Source organism: Chelmon rostratus, chromosome 16 (assembly GCF_017976325.1).
Source record: "Chelmon rostratus isolate fCheRos1 chromosome 16, fCheRos1.pri, whole genome shotgun sequence".
Taxonomy (NCBI): Eukaryota; Metazoa; Chordata; class Actinopteri; order Chaetodontiformes; family Chaetodontidae; genus Chelmon; species Chelmon rostratus.
This window is the reverse complement of record NC_055673.1, coordinates 23,229,019-23,250,758: the sequence shown is the minus strand read 5'-3', so window position 1 is coordinate 23,250,758 and position 21,740 is coordinate 23,229,019. Positions and strand designations below refer to the sequence as shown.

Genomic DNA, 21,740 nt, shown 5'->3' with positions numbered 1-21,740 from the left:
TTCGGTCACCCCGTCCCTCCATCTATCAGGCCTCCCTGCGGGGACGTTCCCTCGGCACTGCAGGCAGAGCGAACGCGCCGAGATTAGAACTTCTTCAGGGAAAACCTTGTCTGTTTAGTGACAGGCTCGGCCCCTACGAGATAAGTTTTCTAATTAACCCGTGTGGCAGCAATGCACCTGAGATGCAGGGGAGAATAAACTGGTTGTCTACTGCTGCTTTTCACCTGCCACATGCAACATGTTCCCTACGCCTGTCCTCACAACTCAGCTGTGAGGGAACTTTTACAGCTCTGCTTTGGCTAACACTTTATTTGCACAGTCTAAACTATCAGCCAGCACAAAGCAGGTGTTCAATAAAGTGTCACAGGTTGGCGAGTCTCACTCGGCCCTTAGCAACACCAGCCTACAAGTTCACTTCTCTCTCTGTGGTGTAGTGGGTGTGGTAAAATTATGGGTGAACATGCTCAGAGAGAAAATATTGAACTAGGTTGTACAGTAGATGGTTGACAGTTTGCTCTTATAACAACAACATGAACTCTTCATAAACCTAACTGAACTGAACTCACTTGCATCTAGTGGTATTTAGTCATCCAGATAGTTTTGGTTTTATTCACTCAGGTTTTGGAATTTATCACATATCTGCATCAACCCCTTTACGGGAGGTGAATGGAAATCCTGTTGTGGTCCCTGCATTAAAAGACGACAATAAAAAAAAATCTACCTGCTCATCTACATCGCGATCACGTTTTCTGGCTCTCATCTGAGTCCTTTCATCCGGACTCCACACTGATGTGGAGTTCAATGTCAAATCTAATCTGATGCGTCTGATTATCTAAATGTTGATTTAATACTGTACTCTTATGTGTCTAAATCATTGAAATAACAGCTGTAGCCTTTCAAATTCGGCCCACCTTGTTTTGCACGAACCACTTGATCCAAATACTGAACCTCCTGATTCAAAACTATAAAACTAAAGCGTAAATTATTTGTATCATTTAAATGAAAGATTAACTGGGAGAATACAATTCCTGGAATTGCCGAGGCACGATCTGTGTGAGAGGTGACTGTCACTCTTTTGGACTTGTTGGAGCTACAGAAACAGTGCAGTTGTACTACAGTGGTGTTACATAATGATGCTTCTTTTACCGCATAAAACAAACCACGTAGCCAAGTTTCATGTAGTCCTGCTATCAAGTTACTTGCACAACAGACATGATCTGCTGCCAGAGACCTTTCTCTTGTCTCTTTTGTCTCTTGTCTTTTTAACCTGTGAAAGCAATGGTCAGGACTAGAGACCAGGACTGAAAATTTGCAGTTTTTACTTGCATATGGAATGAAATGCTCACATTGTAGATCATGACTGTCATTAAGGAGAGCAGCGCTGTAACACATCTGGCAGAGGTGGACGACGCATAGTTGAGTGCGTTTTTTGAGTTTTTTGAGCTCTCAACAAAAAATCTTAACCAGATAGGTTAAGATTTTTTGTATTGCTTGTTATCAACTTTTTATGACTTTATCCTGAATATTCACCAACTTCAATGTTGAATTTTGATCAGAACTACTTCCTACATTAGAAGCAGTGTGGACAGTGGCCCAGAGGAACAGGGCTGCTGTTGAGGAGAAGGAATGTTTCTGTTCATAGCTGTAACATGAAAACAACTGTGGTACTTGTTTTGGCAGAAACTGAACACCCCTGCTGTTCTGAAAGCCCCAAAAGAGAGGAAGCCCAGCAAGAAGGAGGGAGGAACCCCAGGGAAGTCGTCCAGCCTGCCAGCAATCCTCTACAGGTGAACACACGGTGTCCAGAGAGATGCTAGGGAAAGAGAATAGGAAGGATTAAAGCTGAAGGTTAAATCATAAAGAGAATGAAACCGGGGTGCTTTTATTTTAAATATCATCAAATGCCATTGGCAGAAACGGTGTGCCTAACTGATCACCGCTGTGTTCCAGCATTTTTGCCTTCCAAAATCATGACTAGAAATAACAATAAGCAGCCTTTCTTCACACATAACTTCACATGTTTTCCTGCAGCTGTGGCATCTGTAAGAAGAACCAGGACCAACATCTGCTGGTGCTGTGTGACACTTGCAAGCTCTACTACCATCTGGGCTGCTTGGAGCCGCCACTAACACGCATGCCCAAAAAGACCAAGAACAGCTACTGGTAAGAGACATGAGGCGGGTTGGGAGGAGGTCAGAGCCATACGTGGGAAATATAGCATGTAAGGACACATGAAGATTTATACTGAAGGTATGGGACCTTAAGCCTAAGGAAACAGGCGCAAACCCAGACTGCTGGAGCGCCATTAGTGAAGGTTACACAGTTCAAGATTCCTCAGAAGGCACACCTGCGTATCAGTGTGGTACTCTGTCAGCCCTGAATATCTGCTGGTTGCTGAGGCTCCATTGTACAGGCTGCCATGCTTCATAACATGATTCAACATGACAGTGAAGATGGTACAGAGAGTATGAGAGGAACCCAACAGGTAGAGGCGGTGTGGCTGTATGTTTTCTTTCTTTAACAAGATGACAGATGCATCGGTAACAGAACGTATCCAGGTGCAGTAAAAGCACAACACATTCAAATTAAAAAAGCTAGAAAACAAAAGGAAAAAAGTGTAAATATACTTTACATATGAATTTGTGTCATGGAACATTGCACATTCTTTAGCTAACTGTACACGTATTTGCCATAACATCCAGTAAAACAGCCACTCATAGGTATATCCTGGGGATTTGTTTTATGGAAGAGACAACAATACGTTAAAATGCATGTATAACTGAAGGTGTTAGAAGTTAACCCTTTGGTCATATCATACAAAAACTGGTCTATGCTCCTATCATAAATCATGAGAACTGAATTTTACATGAAGTCATTACAACAAAACACCTTTAACAGTATGCAGTATTACCTAATCATCCTTTAATAGGTCCTAGCATAAGCATTGGTACCACACCAAGCGGATGGATGTAAAACCAAAAGCCTGATGAGGAACTTACTCACACAAAAAACATTAGAGACATTATATTGATTGTGTGTCCCGGCACTGAAGATCCCCCCTCTCTCTTTTACTAACCCACATCCACGCGCCTTTAATGGCATTCATGCTCATACAGGATGACATTATGTCTCATGGATGAACAAAGTGATCAGTGTTTGACATGTATAGATGCTCATTAGCCTAATACACAAGTGTGGTGAAGAACATATTAAACCACCAATGGCCATGAAGTTGCCTTTTGTAGGTGGTGGTTTGTTTTCAATGCATTGTCAAACAAAATGCGGTCTGAAAACATTTTTGCTTTGATGAATGACTCTGTGGGACAGCTGAGGCTTATATCATCAGCTGTGTGTTACTTCTACTTTGTGTCTCGGTAACATGGAGTTTAGCAAACTGTCATCGAATTGTTTCGATTTCTTGGTGAGCCAATTGAATCCTTATTAAACTGGTGAGTCAAAATACGGATTAAAATTAAATTATTCTTTCTTACAAAACAATGATGTGATGAGCGAACCTACAGCACATTACTGACTGAAAGCTGGGAGTTCGGAGCTACTTTTAGCCTTAGGATGTTTTATGAATATGGCCCCTGGCATTGAATAAACTCCTAAAAAGTTATCTCAAAATTTTTTTCATGAAAGAAATCCCTTCATGCCTTAAAATCACTTGGCTGTAGCTCTGCACCTTTGCCTTCATAGCTCTGAATATTCAAATAGTCCCCGCCTCTATCTCTGCCCCTGCCGCTGGCCTGCAGCTGAAGCATACCTGCTCACCTTCGACTGTGCTGATCAAACGCACAAACCTCTGCTTCTTCTTTCCCTAACCGTTTCCGTACACAGGCTTGTACCCTTCATTTATTTATCATAAAAACAGATATTTTGTGACACAGTTGGTCCTCTTTTGCACTAATGATATAAGTTTCATGTTATGGTCCGAGACGTAGAAGTACTCCAACTGTGAGTCAAGACGCTAGGCCAATCAAATGGTCCTGTTGAGGTTACAGTAAGAGATGGATCAGGTTTGGGATACTGTAAGGCCATCTTGTTGTGAAATGTATACTGGTTATCCATTATTCCATAAATATAGAATTGATGCTCAAAGAAAAATCAATACCTTTCACAATCATAGTTGGTGCTACCATCATAAAACATCTTAATCTGAGTATGAAAAGGAATTACTTTTCACTTTCATTCTTTGTCAGCTAGGAGCGGTAACACATTACTGCAGTTTGTTTATTCATATTAGTCCTGACATTTGAGGCCATTCTGTGGCAGCAGGATTATCAGATGACGGATGCTGAGATGGTGGAAATGTCACAGTCGCTTCTCTCAACTCCTACTGTTCCTTATCTAGAAAGGAGATTTAGTGTGTCTGTTGTTCCATATATGATCGTTCTAAGATATTGTGTCGCTTATTGAAAAAGAGAATCTTTTTCTCCTTCTGTAGTAAATGAAGGAATGAGGAGATGCAGCTGGTGTTACAAGACAGGCCGTGTTTGTGTAACACAGTCTGTTTGTGACTGGAGTAATTCATTTAGCATTCATTTTAGGCATGAAACTCTTATGGTTTATTGGGTGAAAATTACAAACCATTTGATTTTTTTAAGTGTGTGAATGCAGAGTCATAACTAATTACAGAGATGTGTGCGCACAAAAGGCCACAGAGACTAAAGGGTACTGTGCTTTTTTATACAACAAATATAGGAGGCTAAAGCTGCTCGCTTTTTGTTTTTTCCATTCGTGGGAATGGAATTGTTTTTTCCATTCCCACGTCTGACTTGGTAGATGCAGTAAATATATGTATTATCTAATAGGGCTGTCTGTTGGCTAGAACCTCTGATAAGGTGTAGACTTTTTCAAATGCTGAAACAGTTCCAGCAACTGAGGATGTTTATCTCAGTTACTCTTCACCACATGGTTGAAATACTGAAGTCCTCCTCTTGCCCATAATTACACATGTATGATGCATCATCAGCACCCAAATACAATGATGACTATCTCCACCCGGTATACTACTGTTTCCTAGAAGGTTTCAGGCTTTGAACTTTGAGTGACACACACTTTTAGGTGCCACTGAAATGTTTTCAAGAACCGGGAATATTGATCGGCTCATATTTTGATGTGATTTAAAGATTGTGAGAACACTATCACAAATACGCTAAAAGAACTAGAGATTAAGATGAGTTTAGCCTTGGTTCTGCTCGATGGAAGAGCTCCACAAGATACCGTTATATTTTCAGGAGCACTGATGCGGTCACGAACTGCAACAGCAGCAACATCACTAACTATAAATAATCTCTCATCAAGAGTCTACAGCCATGCTAGAAGCTCTGTGAGGCTGTACTTAGGCACAGTGGTGCTTTTATCACAACACATGCACAAATATTTTTGGCATGGGACAACACGATCAATGTAACATCTTTGGCACCGAGACACAAGCAGCTAGCGCTATTATTGAGGTATTTCAAGCAAACAATGGGATGTGGTAGCCTGTTAATTTCACAACAGTCCAGTAAAGCTTACACAACAATAAAACTTACAGTAACACACTATTATTAACCTGTCTGCCCAGATGATACCCTCTGACTTGAGGTTGCTTCAGGGAGTGCATGGTTTAGTTTCTTCAAGCTGACAATGACAGGGTTGTTGTACAGCTTCGTCGGTGGCCTTGATGGCAGGCTGGCCCTCGCATGGCATCAAAGTAAAACCACGAAAGTCAGCTTAATTGAAAGAGAGCTGACATGGAAGTTATCCTTCTCTTTCTTGAAGAAAATGTCTAATCCAAAAACATGTATACTCCCTCTGAGTTCCAGTGGATCTCCTCCAATGGGAAATCAAAGGAAGAGTGATTTACACAGATCATAAATAACACCCTCCGGGAGTTAAACAAATAGTAATTTTTTTGGAAATTGGCTCATTTGTATCCTTTCAAAGGTTGAGATGAGAAGATGAATATCAGTCTCATGTTTGTGCGAAGTACAGAGCTGAAGTCAGGATGTGGTTAGCCTAGCTTAGCATAACGAATGAGAACAGGGGGAAACAGCCAGTCTGGTCCAGTTCAAAGTTGATTTGTCGAGGTTTTTGCAATTGCTGTTCATCACCAAAAGATCACTTTATTTCCTTTTAAGGACACACAAGACCAACTAGCAATGTGAAGCACCGACTGACATTTAGCAACATATCTGTTTGCAAACACAATTCTTTATCAGAAAGCAGTCAAACATATTGGTATACCGATTTTCTTTTTTTCACTCTGCCCCTGTTGTGTCACTTGTGTTTTTCAGCTTTTAATCAGAAGAAGCTGTGAAGGCCTGTTTTTCTTTTACAGTAGAGATTAACGATTTGGGCCTGTGATAATAAAATCAATGCAGTTCATTGAGAGAAGCTCTCCCCCGTCTCCTCAGGCAATGCTCCGAGTGTGACCAGGCCAGCAGCGATGAGGCTGATATTGCCATGGAGACGCTACCAGACGGTACCAAGAGGTCCAGAAGGCAGATCAAGGGACCAATCAAATTCATCCCACAGGAGATGTCACCAGAGCCCAAGAAACATCAAGTGAGAGGCACGGTGTGTATTGACACACTGGAAACGTAAAATGCAATCAATATAGTATATTTCTTTCTGAAAACAAACTGTTTTTGTTACAAGATAATGAAAAGTTTGAATGCTCAACTCGTCCTCAGCTCTAATTCGTACTGTAACTGATGTCAGTGCTGGCTAATTGTTTGATCTTTATTGATAACAAATGATCAACATGAGTTTTCATTAGTCTCTCGCTCCTCTTAATGTTTCAGAAAGTTGCAACAGGTGATGGTGTGTTCCCATGAGCTCAAAATAATAATTTGTAACCAAAAGCACTTTTGTTAAAGATGGCAGTGCGAGAAACGTCACTGGATCAGATGTGGATTTGCTCGTGGTGGACTGAGGCAGGATGCATCCACTCAAAAATCAATCAACAAATGAAAAATGTATTATTATCCTTTGTTGTATCCTTACTTCATTTGGTAAGAGGCAGGAGATGAGAGCAGGAAGGAAAGAGCCTGGTGGGAAATAATTAAAACAAAAGGCTTCTTAGCGAAGTTTTAAAATCACCCGTGGTACACTCTCCAAAAACCCTCACAAATTCTTATAAAAATAAAGCAAAGCTTAAAGTTTAGTTTGCATTGTCTCCACAGGGAGGACTGGTAGTTTTGAAGGTATTTTAAAAAGTAGGCTCATAGAAATGTGAGGAAGTAGAAACTCAAACTCAACTCAGTCATATAATGAAGCATCAGGGCTCCACAGAATTAAAGCCTTGGTGTCTGCATCCACTGCACAATGTGATGTGGATTTTGTGAAAATGATGATCAATTGATTTGTGTACTTGTCATTAAGATGAAATCTGTAGAAGATGGAGAAAGGGGATTTAGCACAAATGCAGTTAAATGTCAGTCCCATCTTATTAAGAAGTTAAATCCTAGGTTCCCATTTTTTCCTTTTCTTTTTTCCAAGCTATTTAGTCTATTCAGCCACTATGCTCGCAGCCTGTGAAGGTACCAAATACAATAACAGAATAAATGAAACGAGAACATCAACAACACTAACAATTTACTCAAACAACAAAACCTAAACTTTTAGCTTTTGGCGATATTATTAGCCTTAGTGCTAATAACATGGAGAAACAGTCATTTGTCCAGAGCTAACATTTCATGTTTTATTCTAAATCTTATTGTTGTTGGCTTTAAAAACACAATGCATTTCAGAAAAACAAATGACAATAAAGCACACAGACAACACATGAAATAACAAAGAACAACATACAGAAAATAGATGCCCAAGTACAGTACACATTCCCTTCTTACGACATTTCTGTCTTTTAAGGAAGTTGCAAAATACAAAGATTTTCTTAAATGTTTACTTGTGTGAAATTTTCCATGGTTTTAATGTTCCCTATCATTTCTTCCCAGTCTTGCATGCATGGATATGATTTTCTATAATCGGTATTTTAATAATTTAGCAGAAAATCCACAGAGGAATATATAAAATATAATTTCAACATCAAATACAAAAGGCTTTCAATGATTTTTTCTTCTTTTATTTTGTTCCAGGATGTCGTCAAGATTGGGCAAAACCTAAAAATATGACTTTATAAGGCATGATGATGAGGCAGCTAACAAACAATAGATATGTACGTTATTTCAGTGACAGCCAAGATTAACGCTCAAGTGTTCAGCATCAGTTATGGAAGTTGTTATTCGTGCAGTTTTGAAGTCCATGTGGCCAATCACAGTGTCAATGCTGCCGTAAATCTTCTGCCTATTTCCCTACGACTTTTTCTTCGACTATAACAGAGCGACAGCATGTGGACTGTGTACGCTTGTCGTGAAACATTTTGTGTCAGCTGTGAGAGGGAACAGACCCCTCTCCATCCCTCACTGGATCCCACTTATCTGTACCGACCATGCTCTGATGTGCGATAAAGAGCAGCCTCCCCGCTCCCTCAAAAAACACTCCAGATTGATATCTGACAGCTTGGTGGTGAGGAAGGGGAGCTGTCTTTCACTTCCCTTTTCTTTTTCCACTGTCGATATGTGACCCAGTGCCATTCACCTGGGACTTGAGGGAAGTTTCCTCTCGTGACTGTGGATGCTCAAACCAGAGTCAATACCGCAGAAGCTGCTTCTGACTACAGTCTCTGTTACAAATAGAGAAATGAACAAAGAAAAGAAGGAGTGTCTGAGCCACTTCTCCGCTCCCTGCACTCTATCTGTCTTCGAGGGGAAATAGCAGAGTGTTGGAGCACAGTGGCAGTCTGGGTTAATGTGTTTTTCTGTTCAGGTTTGGAAACCCTGGGCCCAGACATGTGCCGAGGACCCTGCTGGAGCTCTCAGGGATTAAGCAGCTTTCTGATTTTTCTCGCAGCCACAGCCACTCGGGTGAGGCACTTCAGTTCAGCATTTATCTTCAAATGCAAGGCGTGCAATGGCAGACGCTAAAAGGGCCCTGCTTTGCATTTTTAATGCTTTTACCAGGGCACCCAAGCGCTGGCACTTCTCTAAAGCCATGTCTCAATTTATCAGGACTGGCTAATCGACCTCCTGCTGGCCTCCAAGGCTGCTGTGTGTGGGTGTGGGTGGGTGTGGGTGTGTGTCAAGCAGGAGCTTGTGCGCACACATGCACACATTTACATTTGGCCAGAAGGGCTAACATGGCCCAGTGCCACCTTGATGAAGCTGAGAGTCTTGTGGCTGTTATTCATGGCCGTAGTGGGTAGTGCCTACTGGAGGAAAACCTTCACAGTCAACCTGTGAGCAGGATTTTATTTAGCATGTGTGTAATGTCACAGCTGTAAAATTAATGCTCCATAGCATACTTGGTCTGATTTTTCACAACCCTACGAGACACCAGCTCACACACTATTACAGATACAAACTGAGATTCTTGCAAGGACAACTCATTAACACACATTTGTTCTTCAGTGTGTGGTATGTAGCTGAAAGGCAGCCAGGGTTTTATTCTGCCTCCATGCCAGCGCAAGCCAAGGCTGGAGGCATTATGTTCTCAGGTTGTCTTTCTACTCTCTTGAACGCAATAATTCAGGAACGCCTTCGGGGAATTTCCTCAAATTTGGAACAAACATTCACTTGCACTCAAGAATAAACTGATTGGATTGTGATGGTTAAAGGCTAAGGTCACTGTGACCATTTTTGCCATAACTCAAGAATTTGAGTTTGCAGATAATGACAACATTTCAGACAAACGTCATCAGATAAAATGATGAAGTGATGGCGTTTTATATCCACAAGGTCAAAGGTCATCTTCACTGTGACATCATAAGGTTCCTCAAAAACACTTTTCTGGCCGTCATTCAACAGCATAACTCAGGAACAGAGGGCAGATTGTGATCAGACTTCACAATTGGTCAGATGCTGAATTGGTGACACTAATCTTGGGCGTCCACCTGGAAACTGCTGATTGTAAAGATCTTCTGTGCTGATCCTGATTTAAAGTATTGTAGTCCAGCACAAGCTCACTAGTTCTGCTGAAATGGATCTTCAGGTGGTTGTTGTTGCACCATGTGATGAAGTTCTCTATCAGTCCTCTGTGCTCCTCTGGAGTCTCTAAATGAAGACAACGTGTGTCTCTCTGGAAATTATTCACTTGAATCACATTGTCAAGACAGTGCTAACTTCCATGTTGCCAAATGTAATACATTTAATACCTTTTATTCAATTCCTTCAAAGTCTTTACTGCATACATTACATGAGGGATATCACTGAAGATTTAGAAATCATTGTGTAATGGTGTCTTGAAGGTTTGAATAACACACCGTTAAGACATGTATACACACCTGAGTGTTGTGTATGACTTTGACCTTGGATGCAGACAGCACCTTACCATTGAGGAGACATGTGGCATCACTGAATCCTCTCAGAATTGAGACGGTGGCATAAAGTTTGATCAGATAAGGTGGCTACTGATGTTTTTGCCATCAGTTGTGCTAGAAAATACTGGAAACATGCCTGTCATAGGCAAGGCTCCAGCCCACTGTTTCCCATTTCATATCATCATTTATTTGTTCCATGTACAAAGATCAGCTTCTTTTGCCACTTTACTGGACAGTGTGCACTCAGTTTTCCCTGTTGATCTTGGAATTTGTTAAACTCTTTAAGACTAATGGATGCAATTTGCATAGAAAATCACATTCTGTTTTCTCAAAGCATAACATTCAGATGTCATATACCCAAGTGATAGTGTTTTCTCTCACCATGGACTCCATGTGCACAGCTGATAAACACCCACTTTGAAATCATATAAAAAAGACACTCCTCATAACTTAAGATTTTGCCTCACAATCATCAAATGTACATGGCTGATATTGACACACTGAAACTCTCCCGTCTCCATACTGTACAAATGGCACCCAAAAACTTTTTTGTCAAGAAGTAGTGTGGCATCACTGACATGCTAAATGATGTCATTTATGATGTCCTCTAGAACTTACTATGAAAATTACAGGACATGGCTTTCTGAGTTGAGACGAGCTAAGACAATGACATAAACCTGTAAATAAAGGGAGAGGAAATGACAACAAGTTTAGGTTAACTTTCTGAAAACAAACATGGTGTCACCCGTTCCATTTACAGCAGCAACCCACTGCAGTGGGTGAATATATATATATAAATTAAAAAATTTTAGTCTGTTAAAATTTATATCCGAGGATGACACAGTTATATGTTCACAACGTGAGGATTTCTTTTTAAACTCAGAGACTACTGGTGTAAAACTCCTACAGAGAGTATTGCATTATGGGTGGTTTGTAGTCAATTTTTGCTACAGTTAATTAAATCAGTGAGTCAGGGATTGTTTTTGCCTTGTAAATCTTCCTTCAAAAAATACCCAACGCCTCCTTTATAGTTAAATGTAAGAACATGCTCTGTAAAAAAAGTACGAGAGAGTGAATAATTTTTATCTACTCTGTATTCATTTGATTCTGTTGCATCGTCATTCAAACCTTAAAGCAAGTCAAGGGGAGGTTTAAGGTGAAGTTTGGGGTTCAAGAGGCTGACTGAAGGTGACCATAAAATGCTCCTCCTAATGGGTCACGATTTGCTGTTGCCTGCTTCCACCACAGCGCTAACATCAAACCTCCCATAAGACCATATGCCATTAATCAGATGGAAATTATGAGAATTAAGTTAATATATTTAGTTACTACCACTTCCTATGCTCTGTTAATTTCTCTAATCCTGTGTGAAATGATTCATGCTTGTTAAAGATGCACTGATGTACTTAATTAAAAGATTGATTTTGCCTGGGACTTATAAACTGCCTGCCGTTTTAATTTCCTCACCTGAGCAGAGCCTGAGATTAGCTGTGTTGTGTGGCTGAGCGTTTTAGCTGAACCAGCTACTGAACTGCACTCTGCCCTCCCTGACCTTATAGATTACTTTAACAGACACTACTTTAATGCAGAAATAACTAAATAATGTCAGGCCTTTTGTTTGGCGGCGCAGTCACAGGAGAAATAGTGAAGGTCTGTAGGAGCCAATTGGCAGCATTCTAGCAGTTAGCATTCTTAATGATAAGTGCTCCATCTGGCAAGTGGTAGCAAGCCAAAGGCGACAGATGGAATTGTTTTCACAATCTGTTTAAATATGTTGTCGATTTTTCTTCCCCTTTTAAACCCTCCCCAGCATCTCCGACGCTCGCTTGCTAGCAGCAAGAAGGAGATGTTTGATTTTTCTTCCCTTTCATGCCCTGTTCAGTTTCCTGTGAGGAAGAAGCACACTTCAGAACAGTGTATTAGATGGGAGTGCTGCTAGATGTCCATCCAGCATTGTTTACTTTCCATAAAAGAATGCGATTGTTGTTCTGGCGTGTTCAGCTGTCATATTTAGTGCCACTGTGTGGCTAGCTGTGGAAGTGATATCCAGCAGTGCTGTGCTGTGAGTCAGGCTGTGTATAGACTCATGCAGAAATAAACCCTGCCAGTCATCACTTATGACCCACTAGAAGTGTGTGGCGGTGTCTGTATCTGCAGAGACCTTGCCCTCTGCCTTTGTTTTCTTTTTTTGTCTTGTTTGGTTGTGTTTCTGGGCATCAACCTGAGGGCAGTTGATGTGTTGGCCCCAGCAATAACGGCACACAAGAGTTTAAGTGTGCGAAAAAATGGCAACCAGGTGCCAGATCGTAAGCCTGCTCCCAGGAGGAAGCTACAAAATTGGGGGAGGACGGATCAACTTACGTTGTGTTTACAAACCGTAACTGACAAATCGTACTCAGTCTGTGTTTAAAGATTACATTAAGTTCCATTGTGTTCAACTCTTGCTCTTAATTATTTCTATATAGCATTATATACTTACCACACAGAAGAGTATGATTTTCCAACAGACCCCTGCCCCATTTTAAACAATTCAGAAAAGCAATGACAAAAACAAAAATTGGAAAATTGTGTTGATGTAGGATCCACTCAGAGTTCGAAGCTGATTGAGAAAGTTTTCAGAGCCTTTAAAGCTGCCTTGTCCTCCTCCAGTGTAAACAAACACAAGCTATTCCCAGTCAGTGTTTCTCACCAAAACACATTGTGTATACCCATAATTTCTTCTCACCAAGCTTAATGGTGTAAGTGCATTGTAGTAATTGAAGTCAACCATGATGAGAGTATCAACTTTGATCAACTCAGAGACTGTGATATGGATTTTGGCACTTGGTCAGTGAACACTGTTTACAGAGATTTCACTGAGTGACTCAGACTGAACCAGTAAAAGCAGGAAACTACACCCATGCTCTGATTTCAAGAAGGCGTTGACCCACTCAGGAGAAAGTAGAATGAAAATGAAAATTTCACTGAAGGGTTTTAGTGCACTGTGTTTCTGAGCACTGCTTAAAAGTTAAATGTTTGTTTTTCACAGAGAACCAGAGGGCAGAAGAGGAAGAGAGTTCCCATCTGTGAAGACAGAGAAGATAAAATCGAGGTTTGTGATTCTGCTACAGAAAAGTATTGCTGTTGTTCGAGCTACTGATATACTGTATTCTAGTTCTGTATGAAGCAGCTCAGCTCTGCTCTTCTTTTGACCACCTGGACTTAGATTTTCCTAAATTACATCTTAATAAATGTGTTTTTATAACTACAAAGTTTTTATATATGCAAAAGAAAGAGATATGACCGTGTTGTATGTACTGATCACAATATAAAATTCAAAAAGAAACCTCAACCTAGAAATTATAGATTGGGGGAGGGGCTTGTCCATGTTGGCAAGAGTCTAATCATTCTGTTGCTAATTGGCTGCAGCAGAAAGAAGTTCATTTTTGGAAAATTTGGCCTGTTTCCAAGAGTGAAAGAGATGGTTTTGTGTTGACTACAGAGCTGGAGCCAGGACTGTTTAGCCCAGCTTTGAATGGACTTAAACTGAAAGTTTGTGGTTTTAAGTGAAGTTCTGTGCTGGAACTATTTCTTGGTAACAACAGCCGTGCTGTAGCATGTATGTGTAACAGGTTTCTGTTGGTCCAGGTTCTATTGCTTCTGCATTGTAACCAAAAAGCCCGTATCAATTAATTCCTTTGATTTTGCGTTACAAGCTCAGTTCCTTTGTTCCCTCTATGAGTCTTTGATGAAGTCCAGGGATCCTGGAGTTTGGGCTAATGACCATTAAAAGGATTGTTGTAAGGTCGGCATCATCCCCACCCTGTCATTAATTGCTCCATGACTCCCTGCAGCTACAAGTAGATATAGTTGTAACTCATAACTCAACGTAAAACCACAACTGGAGGTTTTTACATTTGTGTGTGTAGATATTAAACCAACAAGATACAATGTCTTGACCTGCAGAGGTGTTGGTGTAGTTTTGGATTTTAGAGAGAGCCAGGCTAGCTGTTGCTAGTCTTTAAGCTGACTTAGGCTAACCGCGTCCTGAATCCAGCTCTGTAGTTCAAAATGTTGAACTAGTCTCTTAAAGCCCCTTAGTTGAATGATGTAAAAACAGATTTGACCCAGGGAAACTAAGATGAATTTTCTGAAGGCTACAAACAGAATGTGCTAATTCTCATTAGGATAGGTTTTTCCTAAATAACCAAACCAAAATTTTGGCCACCAAAACAATCTGAAAGTTGCAGTAATCACATAAAACTAAATAAACACTGTATGCATAGTTGCATAAGTTCAGAAATTCCACTGAAGACTCACGTCAGTCTAATCTTAACAGTCACTTTCATTGATCATATTCAACAAATATTGCTCTGGCGTACTCTCTATCTCTCCCCGACCGCTAACAAGTTCCCATACAGCTCTCAATTCTAATCAGCCGTGTTTCCATAGGAACCACTGCCACGGGAACGCCGTCAACGCCAGTCTGCAATGCAGAAAAAACCCAAAGCTGACGACACAAGGACTGAGTGTACTACCTGCAAAGGACCGGGTGACAACGAAAACCTAGTGAGGTGAGAGAATATGCGTGTGCATGCGCACGTATGTGTGGCTCTGTGTGCGTGCGTGTGCATACTTGTGTGTGTGCATATGTGTGTGCGCGTGTGCATTGTGTGTGTGTGTGGCTCAGAGAGGTAGCAGGGGGTGGGGTATTTAGACGTGTGTGCATGCGTGTGTGCGTGTTGGTCTCGTGAGGCAGCCATATCCTCCTGATGATTAAAGTTCAGTCTTCATTAGGCTCTGGCCGCCTGGGCTCTGCAGAATGAGGGGGCTGAGGGTATCTTCTCCATAGGCCCCCTATATTGACCTGCCACATACATTTGCACAGTTCATTAAGGCGTAATGAATAGCACAATTTATTCTGCTCCTTTCTTGGGATTTCAGGTGTCAGCCATCTAATAACTAGGATTCTTCTTTGACATTGGAATTCTGCGAGAAAATAAAAAACTAGATCACAGCAGGCACCATGTCAGCACATTGTCATGTGATGAATCTCTTGCATAAAATTTTTCTCCATTCTCTTTGGACCAGAATTCCCTTCATGAATTTCACATTGTCCCTCCAAAACCATCATTGGCTCTTTTAAACTCACAAGTTTTTGAATTGTTAGGTTGAAATAATCCCGCACAAACCATTTTGAGCGTGACACTCTTCCCCATCTCTTTGTATTCTAACAAGCCCTTACAAAACCAGGAATTCTAACATAGTGGAAGGAAGCCTTGAAACAGGGTTTTATTCAAAATGTAATGTTTTTAAGTGTCTTTTATCATTTTAACAGGACGTCTCCATCTTATCTGCCCCCACTTCATATCTGCTCCTGCTCTAATTTGCAGTTGATGTAAATCTTCTTCCATCTTTACCTGTTGTCCTGATCAATTCAGAGTAATGTACATCCTACAGAACTAATTCCATTTCTACAACAACAGAGTCATGCCATACTCACCACTCCGCTGAGTATGGCAAGCAATACAATGGTCACTCACTGCCTCATTCTACCTGCACCTTTGTTGTTTTTACTACTTTTAGTGAAACTCAGCACTTTCTGCACAGATGTTTCACATTCCAGCAATTTAAAGAATGTAATTCTTCCAGACCTTAAGTAATTAGTCAGCAGAAAATGAACCGCCAACTTTGGATAATTCAATAGTCATTGAAGTCATTTTTCAAGCAAAAAAAGAATTGTAAAGCTTTGACTGTAGTCTCCAGGAAAGTGTTCAGTATTTCCTGACATTTTGTAAGTCAGACAATCAATTAATCGGGAAAATAATAGGCAGATTAATCAATGATGAAAATAATTGCAGCTATCATTCCATGGTAAAATAAAAAAGGCTTTTAATGTAATACACAATCATGAAGTGTTGCATTAGATTAGATTAAATTTGACTTTATTGATCTCACAATGGAGAAATTCACTCATACAGAAGCTCTTCAGAACATACGGGGGGGTGCAGGTGCAAATAAGAACAATAAGATGCAAAATAAGAACAATAATAGAAAAGTAAAAAAGCGGCAAAGTAGAAGCACCTGTATGCATTTTTTGAATGTTTTCCTGTGAAAAAAAGAAACTTCATACAGCAGAGTGGTGAATATGACATGCCTCTGTTGTACCACAGTGTTTTAAGTTGTAAGGGTTGCTGGTCGGGGTGTGAGGTGTGCTGCCCTGACTCTTTCTATCTTTGCATTGCACAGGTTGTGAGAGCCGGGGCAGCCACCTCACCTCCCTTAAAACTGGGGACAGATGACCGTTGGCTTAGAGACAGAGAGTGGCAAATTGAGGCGTTTGAAGAATGGCGCTCGAGTCAGGCTGAAGAAAGAGACCGTCACGCTGCCCCGCAACCACCTCTGATCCAAACTGGACCAACAACTGTCCAACGAAAATTGAGCAGAACTGTCTAAATCTAAAACTTGGAGCATAAATACTGAAGTGTTGTTGGAGACAAATTTTTTTTTGGTTGATGTTGGACTTTTTTACACTCTACGAGTAACTTGGTTGATTGTGGCTCCACTTGCATCAACACAATTGTGTGCATCTGCAGTTTTGACCAAGTAAGAACAAGTTAATTATTCATACAGTTCATTAATTAAACCATTTTGGCCAACAACCTCTATTGTGCTAATGCTAGGTAGCATTAAACACAAATAAGTAGAGAATGACTAAAGAGCTAACCATAGAGCCAGTTGATGGATATAACTGTTCCAGATTTTCCAGACATTGTTTCCTGGTGTTTTGAGAAGATTCCATGAAATCGTGTCAATACTTTATTAATGTTGTGTATTTCCTTTCGAAATATGATGTTAGACAGGGAGGGATCTATCAGCTATGAAGTGGAAATCAGTTCGATATGACGGGACAGTCAGTTTTTGCTAACAGTATACCCACTATTGAAACATGAAGACCACTGAAGATGCACTGTTTTCCATCCAGAATCAGGTTTCTGGATAGCTCAAGCGCCCATCGGATCTCAAATCTCACTGTTGAGTCGGTGCAAAGCCTACAAGCTTCTTGACTGCTCACATGGCAGCTGAGCTTCCCTCTGTAGGAAATAAGTAGAAGACTCTTAGCTAGTTGATTGTGTTGCTCGCAGTGTTGAAGCACAGCAAAAAGCTCAAAGTGCTATTAAAGGCAGAAAACAGCTGCGCTCTGTTGATTTCTGCATCTTCTGACTTAAGATGAATAATTCCTCTCTATGCCTCTAGGGGCTCACCTGCATCCAACATTTTTTCTAATAAACAATTTTTTTTCATTGGTACCAGGCTGGTGCTCTGCACTTTTGACCTCCACATACAACTTCTCATCAGTACCAGTCAGTATTATCGGAGTCGTCTGCCACCCAGTCACCTTGAGCATTTCACTGTGAATTTGGTTCATTGCAGATGCACTTGGATTTAGGCTGTCCCAGACTTGAGTGTTGTGTTGTGTTTTCTAAGTAAATTGAGGACCAGAATCAAGAAAAGTTAGTGTTATGTATAGAAAAGCCAACTGTTTCTTGTATATCAAGTGTAGCAGTAAAGTAATGCTACCATAAAGTCTCTGTAGTAGAAACAAGCTAGTGTAGTTAGCGTTAATAGTACTTAAATATTAGTCCAATTGTCTCTAGTGTCTTAAGGCATTTAGAAGTCTTCCTCTGTCTGCATATTTTGAAGTGACAGTTAAACTGACATGTCCACAGAAAGAAGCCCAGCTTTGTCTCCATGTCCCTAGTGGCCCATAGTCAGTTCTGTCAAAACAACAGCTGCTTGCTGCCCTGTCAGGGCTCATGACAAGTGTCACATTCTGCCCTCATATGTCACTCTGTTGCCTATCGAGGGCCCTATATGCATGCTTTTGGGAGCAGTCAAACCCATGCAGTTTACTGCTTTTTGTCTCCCTGGAGTGTGTCCAGAAACAACACCACACTGGGTTTGTCTTTGGAGATAAGATCTCACTGCAGAATGACTTGCTGACTCCTGACCAGTTCTTTCCCACTTCTCTTACTCAAACTCTCAAAGACTGTGTGTCAGTTCTACAATGCATGGCTATATCTATTTATTCAGATCTGTACAGTAATTTAAAACTGAACACGATGTCGTCTTGTGGAATTTGAATGCCAGGTAGCTATGTAGTGTGACGATTTGTACAGTATTTATTAAAGAGGCCAAACATACATGTCTTTCCTTTTTGTGCCTACATACTTGATTATAAATCATATGCTTGTGTTGTGAACAGAGTTCAACTCTGATTTGTGTTGTAGTCTTAACGTGACTACCATATTTTCTTTTAATTACGAAACATTTGTTTACAGACATGCTATTAAGGGAATATTTCTGATTTATTGTGTACTGTATACTGTATTACTGTGATACTGTATGAAGTAAGAATGTGAATGTTGCTGCTGTTGTGTATGTGAAGTGTCTCAGCCTCTGGCCTACTCTTGAAAATTAAGCAGAGCTTTAATAAACTCTTGACTTTTTCACCTTATTGCTGCAGTGATAAATGAGTGTCAGCCAGCTAATTAATTGTTCTAAAGGTGCGGCAGCGGCGGTCCGTTTGTGCGTGTAATGCCCTCTGTCATCTGTGATTTATCACCTGGGAAGTGGCCTTCTTGTAGGGGGGAGGGGGTGGCTCAGACGAAATGTTGTTTCTCACCGTAGTACAGTCAAGACTGATTTGCTGGAATTCTCTTACTGCAGTAACTGATGAGGTTTGATCAGCTTAGACTTTTTAAAAACAGAACTGTTTGTGCACAGTATTGTAATGGCTGATTGACAACATCTTGACCTTTACTTTAGCCTATTTTCATGCCTAAACACACAGAAAAATTTCTCACGTCTGAAAAAGACTACCTAAAAATCATTTCGAGCATGGGACCCAGAAGTTGACAACCCAGAGACCACCAATGAAGCATTTACGAGTTGTATAACCACACCGATGATTTTTATTAAAATAAAATGTAAAAAAAAGGGCCCATAAAGAGAACACAAAAGAGTTCATCATCTCAGGAATATAATATGCTTCATTGCAATTTGTCAGTTAGTGAGATATGTATGTCTAGATATGAAATCTTATTCTGAGGTTGGTGCTACACAAAATTGTCATGCAGTGTCCAAAATGTAAATGGTTCATCCTCTGGAGAGGAGAATTTAATTTAAGTCTGCCACTTAGTTTTGAAGGAAACACCCAAATTTATATTTGAAAGAAACAGGACAATATTTTGGCGAAATTTGTTTGTGACATACACACATTTTTGATAAAGATCGTTTAAATTTGATCCTAAAGAATTTTAATGTAATGTAATGGAGACACTGTTTCTAAACAATCATGCCTTGTTCACATGTACACTGGTATTTTTCAAAATGACATCTATATTTTGGTGTGCACTGTTTTCTTCTTCGTTTGATATCAAAGTGTGCGCTGTTATCTTCTTTGCTTAACATCGTATTGTGCCCTGTTATCTTCTTTTTTTAACATCAGAGTGTGCCCTGTTATCTTCTTTGACATCACAGTTTGCACTGTTATCTTCTTTCTTTGACATCACAGTGTTCACTGTTATCATCTTTGTTTGACATCAGTGTTCACTGTTATCTTCTTTGACATCACAGTGTTCACTGTTATCATCTTTGTTTGACATCACAGTGTTCACTGTTATCTTCTTTCTTTGACATCACTGTGTTCACTGTTATCTTCTTTGTTTGACATCACAGTGTTCACTGTTATCATCTTTGTTTGACATCACAGTGTTCACTGTTATCATCTTTGTTTGACATCACAGTGTTCACTGTTATCTTCTTTCTTTGACATCACAGTGCTCACTGTTATCTTCTTTGACATCACAGTGTTCACTGTTAGCTTCTTTGTTTGACATCACACTGCTCACTGTTAGCTTCTTTGTTGACATCACAGTGTTCACTGTTATCTTCTTTGTTTGACATCACAGTGTTCACTGTTATCTTCTTTGTTTGACATCACAGTGCTCACTGTTATCTTCTTTGTTTGACATCACAGTGTTCACTGTTATCTTCTTTGTTTGACATCACAGTGCTCACTCTTATCTTCTTTGTTTGACATCACAGTGCTCACTGTTATCTTCTTTGTTTGACATCACAGTGCTCACTGTTATCTTCTTTGTTTGACATCACAGTGTGCGCTGTTCTTTGTTTACATGAGGCAGGGTGGGCTTGGCCACAATAGTGCGAGTACTAACTTTGCTAACAGGAATTTTTCCATGTTTACACATAAATGCACCTCTACTCTTCCACTGTGTTTGAGGAACAGAGGTGACAAAATGCTCTTCTAAGGTCACTGCTATGTAATCCAACAGTCGCACGACACAGACCCGCTTTAAAAATGTCACTGTTGCCAATTTATGACTTCTGCTATGGTGAATGCTGCCTTTGCCACAGTAGGATTGGACCTGTAGTTTCAGGTACCCTACCAGTAAAAGCTTTTTTTTTTTTTTTTTTTTTTCCCCCAGGCCTCTGGTTTACCAACATGGCTTAAGGGCTAGGGTTATATCTGTGACAGACACACTGTGGCACACTCTTGAGAGCACTTCAGTTGTGTTTTTGCAATCAGGGCTTTAAATCTCCTATTAACTAATATTTCTTGGACTGGCTCTTGTTTTGACCAAGCTTGATGTTGACATAGTAAAGTGGAGTAAAGTGAGGGGGGTCAGTGGATACAAAATCATCCACATTAGATTTCATTGAAGTAGTTGAGCTATTGAGCCTTGGAAATAGTTTTTGGCAGAAATATTTAGCACAAAATCCACTTATTCGGATTTTGTGGAGCTTTCAGAATTTTTTTGTGGCCTCTGTTGAAGAATTGTTGTTTATTGTTTGCTCTGTTGTAATGTACCTAGATTGTTCATTTGTTGGACTCTTCGTGACATCTAAGAAATCTGCTGAAGAAGGCCACAAGAGTCCAGAATGCGGATCATGCCGCTATTTTGCCTCTGATCAGTTTCTGACAAATGGAGCCGATACTGCTGTCCCCAGTGGTGTAAAAACCAAACGTGAAATTTTCTAGCATACTGCAACAAAAGGGACTTCGTCTGCAGGTGGATTTCAGAAATTTTGGTGAAGAGAAGGGCTGCCTCTTTGTTCTTGAAATAATGGTGGGAGACAGATAGAAAGAGAGACATCTTGGTTTTCAACATGGTGGCATCTCCGTGAGATGGAACCAACTCACCGTAGCGAACTGTAGCTGCCCCAATCCCTCATCCTCGACCCCAGGGTCTTTGGGGACCGAACAGCAGGCGGCAAACCGGAGATCAGCTCGGTTACAGCTGGTTTCTGGTTAGGGGATGAGACTGAGGCCAGGAGGCACAGGAAGGGGAGGGGCCGAGGGATAAAGAGA

General features: G+C 40.5%; 1 protein-coding gene across 5 annotated transcripts in view; it reads left to right on the top strand.

The window, feature by feature from the left end:
- phf14 (PHD finger protein 14) overlaps positions 1 to 21,740 on the top strand; it is a 78,724-nt gene that overhangs the window by 29,305 nt on the left and 27,679 nt on the right. The window contains exons 12-17 of one of the 5 annotated variants that reach the window (XR_006007534.1): positions 1,681 to 1,787; positions 2,032 to 2,163; positions 6,405 to 6,567; positions 8,818 to 8,915; positions 13,395 to 13,457; positions 14,798 to 14,863. Coding sequence is in view for 4 of the 5 variants with exons in the window: in XM_041955411.1 (XP_041811345.1) it covers positions 1,681 to 1,787; positions 2,032 to 2,163; positions 6,405 to 6,567; positions 13,395 to 13,457; positions 14,798 to 14,919; positions 16,595 to 16,601 (594 nt within the window). In the remaining variant the exon portion in view is untranslated. Of the gene's footprint in view, positions 1 to 1,680; positions 1,788 to 2,031; positions 2,164 to 6,404; positions 6,568 to 8,817; positions 8,916 to 13,394; positions 13,458 to 14,797; positions 14,920 to 16,594; positions 18,852 to 21,740 lie in introns of those variants that run through there. The other 4 variants (XM_041955411.1, XM_041955409.1, XM_041955408.1 and 1 more) reach the window with 4 other exon arrangements.